This window comes from Cynoglossus semilaevis, chromosome 19, assembly GCF_000523025.1.
Source record: "Cynoglossus semilaevis isolate Cse_v1.0 chromosome 19, Cse_v1.0, whole genome shotgun sequence".
NCBI lineage: Eukaryota > Metazoa > Chordata > Actinopteri > Pleuronectiformes > Cynoglossidae > Cynoglossus > Cynoglossus semilaevis.
This window is the reverse complement of record NC_024325.1, coordinates 15256050-15260283: the sequence shown is the minus strand read 5'-3', so window position 1 is coordinate 15260283 and position 4234 is coordinate 15256050. Positions and strand designations below refer to the sequence as shown.

The 4234-nt window shown below is 42.6% G+C and overlaps 1 protein-coding gene across 3 annotated transcripts in view; it reads right to left on the bottom strand.

The window, feature by feature from the left end:
- The window catches only part of LOC103395537 (transcription factor COE1), a 96805-nt gene that overhangs the window by 76196 nt on the left and 16375 nt on the right, over positions 1-4234 (bottom strand). For all 3 annotated transcript variants that reach the window (XM_025065650.1, XM_025065649.1, XM_017041803.2), the window contains exon 6: positions 1835-1903. In XM_025065650.1, coding sequence (XP_024921418.1) covers positions 1835-1903 — 69 coding nt within the window. The remainder of the gene's footprint in view (positions 1-1834; positions 1904-4234) is intronic.

Below are 4234 nucleotides of genomic sequence, written 5' to 3'. Positions count from 1 at the left end.
ATTATGGAGTGAAAGCTGAGATGTCTGAGATAGCCAACCAAAACACAAGAGAGGAGGCTGCGGTGGAAATACAGTATATTATACACACACACACTCACACACACACACACACACACACACACTCACACACATCTGTGATCGTCTTCGTCGGAAACTGCTCCCTTGGTATTTGTCTTATTAGTGTTTTAAATGATGGATACGGTGAAAATCTAAATGTGTGTTTTTACTCCTCCTCCTCCTCCTCGTCTTCGTCGTCGTCAACTCTAAACTGGTCTAAATCGCTGCTGTGGGGTTAGCTGTGGGGTTAGAGCGCTGGCCCAGATACTGGAGTGTTCCATATCTGGCCCACATGACACCTTCACTTGGCCCAGTTATCACGGAGAGCGATGACACTCGCGTGGTTCGCTCTCGTCCTCGTCCTCCAAATCTGGGCCACGCGTTGGTCCGACAAAGGAGCCTAAACACGACCATGTGGCCCATGTGGCCAAAGCACCGAACTACAACCTATTTGGGCCAGATGAAGGCTAGCGGTTGGGACACATCAGGTGACCCACACGGGCTTGATGATACAGAAGACATAATATGTAGAGTATATTATTAAAATGTTCTGTTTTTTCTCTTAAGTTTAAATCTGATTAATCTCTCAATTAATTATGATTAATCACGATTAATTGAGATTAATCAAACTTCCTAGATATCGTCAAAAATAAAAGCTGAAATTCCCACCTGTTTTTATTTGAGATTAAATCAAACGATGTAATTATTCATACGGAAAAATGTCGAGATAAATTATTTAAAAATTGAATTTTCACAGAGTCGGTGTTTTTTTCTTTCAGTCATGACCGTTCATATGGACGGTGTCCTCCAGAACTAAACTTCAGTCCAGTCATCGTCCACTACAACATCAACCAGTCAACCAGTCCAGTCGTCGTCCACTACAACATCAACCAGTCAACTACACAACAATCCATCCGACCGTCGTGTCAGTCGGAACCGTCGGTCGACACGAACACGTGCTGAAGGTTTGAATCCCGAGGAGCTTCTGTCAAACTAAAACCGTGTGTTTGTTTACGTGTCACTGGTTCAACCTGACGTGTTCGTCACCTTCGACTCAGTTTTTTCGGCGGCTCTGACTTTGATGATTGTCACTCAGTGATGGATGGAGACGGGACTCAGCAGTTTTCCCATTTTTTTCCCTTTTGTTTGAAAAAAAAAAAATTCCGTACCACACAAAAAAAACCTGCTCACACAGGGTTAAAACGACGCTGCCGAGAACAAATCAGATTAAAATGAGGTTGGATCTCATTTCACTCTCTCTCTCTAACTCTCTCTCTAACTCTCTCTCTCATGACCCATTTTTACTCTGCTGAAGCAGGAGAGATGAGGAGGAGGAGGAGGAGGAGGAAGAAAGAGAGGAGAAGGGATAAGTTCAGTCCTTCATCTCATAAAGGCAGAGACATGGAACTAAGAAGACAGAGAGACAGACAGACAGACAGACAGACAGACAGAGACGACAGTAAAAAAATGCTCCACTGCTGCTCAAAACCATTTTTTTTTCGTGTTCAGAAAGAAAATAAAAAAATCCCATTTTTCTGATTGTTAACCTTTGACATCACTTCCTGTCAAATCACCTGCGCTCACGACTCCAACCATCAACAAACTGGTCGACTGTCAGAGTCAGAGTTTCTTTTACAAATCTGCAGCTCACGCTCAGCGGCGTCATTTCAGGAGCGACAGACGCCATTGGACTGGGTCAACACAGCCCTTCACAGAGTGTGTGTGTGTGAGAGAGAGAGAGAGAGAGAGAGAGGGACTAAATGTGAGCAGGCGGTACCTGTCGATGATAACAGGGTCTGACGGTGTCTCATTACGGTTTCCACAGCTCTTCTTGTCACAGCAGCGACTGAAAAGACAGAAACGACGACACAGGAAGAGAAGAGTTAGAACCTGCAGCGCACTGTCACACAACGCCACGTTTAGCTGCCGAACAGGCGGCGGCAGCACTTCACTTCACTTCACTTCACTTCACTTCACTTCACATTCAGCGGCCGAGCTGCGAGAGAGAGAGAGAGAGACTGTTCGTTTCATTAGGTTCACGTGAACGGATGAAGAAAGTGTTTGTCGTCGGCGTGGGTTTAGGTTGAACCTGAAGGAAGTCAGTGATTTGAGTCTGTGGATCTGGATCCCTGTACAGCCGCACACCCACCGTGGTGTCTCTGTCAACCGTCAAGTACTCTCTAACCAGGCCGAGTATTTTTGGTTTGAAATCAAAGGGTGTAAAACACAGCAGTGTGAACTGCAGTATTTAACGGAGTATGATGTGTAATATACGGCTACAGGTACCAAGAAATATTTGTCCTCATAAAAAATAAAAAAATGACAAATACAAAGGATATTTAAAATAATACATATATATAGCATATACAATCATGCAGCAAAAAAAAAAATTTTGGTTTTCATGTGCCCACAGGGGTCCGCATACCCCCAGTTGAGAACCATTTCACCAAAGTCAACACTGATTTCGTAATAATACTTAAACTGGCCAGAGGAGGTCACCAAACCCAAAACCTGGACCATAATTTGGTCGCGTTGACACGAGCAACAGGAAATATGAACACATTTATGAGGATTAATATGCAGGACATCTTCCGACCAGTAGGTGGGGCATTTTGTTTGTTCGTACCCAAACCAGAGCTCTTCTAGAGAATTTGGCCCACAGTCTAGACACCAGACCGTGGGCTGCTTCATGATGGAACCTTATTTTGAAAAACAATTTTTTTTTTAAATTTTAATTTTAATTTTTTTTTTTTTTAATTAAAGATGTTTTTACAGATGAAGCCGTGGTTGAACTGCAACAACAAACTCGCACATGAACCTGCTCCAAGTCTGCCTTCCTTTAACGCATCAATTATGAATAAAGGTGTAAACAGACGCTTACCAGTACTGGCCAGAGAAAGGCTGCTGGATGTATGGGAATGTCCGTGTGGCCATGGAGGACTTGACTGTGTTAGTGGACTACACTGTCAGAAAGTTCTGTGTTCAGCATGTAAGTAATGTTACATGTCCATCCACTTTGTCAAAGTTTGATCCTGTAGCTACTCTTCCCTAGCCTGTAGGTGGTGCTGAGCACACATTCTAAACCCTTATTTCATATTTTTTTGGTGCACTGTTTTATTGACTATAACTATCCAGAGGTGAAGAAGAAAGAGACTGATACATTACACCTCACACATTGTCTCCACTATTTGCTGCTTCGCCTCCTTTTTTTTTCCTGTCCTTCTCCCCGCGCTCCTCCATGATCTGGGTCACAACACACAGCCGTCAGAGGAGGTGAAGGAGGAGCAGGACGGGAGATAAGGGACTGGGAAAATGAGGAGCACTGAGGGAGAGAGGGGGGAGGTGAAAGGGTGAGGGAGGAGACGGCAGCCGAGAGAAGGATGTTATAAATGGAGGGTAAAAGGAGGGGCGGGGCAGGAGTAATGGAGCACTTATTTCTCTGGGTCCTGGTGATCAAATCATCCACGATGTTCACTGCTACATCTCCTCCTCCTCCTCCTCTTCCTCCTCCTCCTCCTCCTCCTCTGACAAATACGCAGAAATGTTCACATGCATGCAAACAAATCCCAGAAGACACTGGGGCCTCGGGGCCAATCAAGGACCTCAGACTGAGTCGTCTCTGATAACTGCTGGCTTTTTGATTTTGGGGTTTTTTGTTTTTTTTTTTGTTGTTGTTGTTTGGTTGTTGATTTTTTTTATTTTTTTGCACCAACTTATATATTTTAATCTCATTATTTATAATTTTTTTGGTACTTTGTTTTTAACTTTGGCTTAATTTCAATTTTTTAAATATTTCCTGACTGAAAATCAGCATTTATTCAAACTTGTACTAATGTTTTGGTTGATTATTCAGGCTGATCTCATGCTTGACTTTAAGTTTTTTTTTTTTGGTTATTTGAGCCTAAAAAACTTTTTTTTTTAAATTTGTGTATCCACATTTGTGTCATTTTTTTCTGCAAATTCTTGAGAAACTCGAATACAAAACAATAACGTTATTTAGCGACTTTGTCAATATTATTCATCTCAATATTGAAATTTCTGAGTTTAATTTGTTCAATATTTTCATGATGGTTTGATTCTCTACACGTGGCTGTAACGACTCCTGTTCACGAACGTTCGAAGCCTCCAACGCTGCTTCCGTCCTGCAGAATTATTCAAACATTACCTCAGGGTGAGG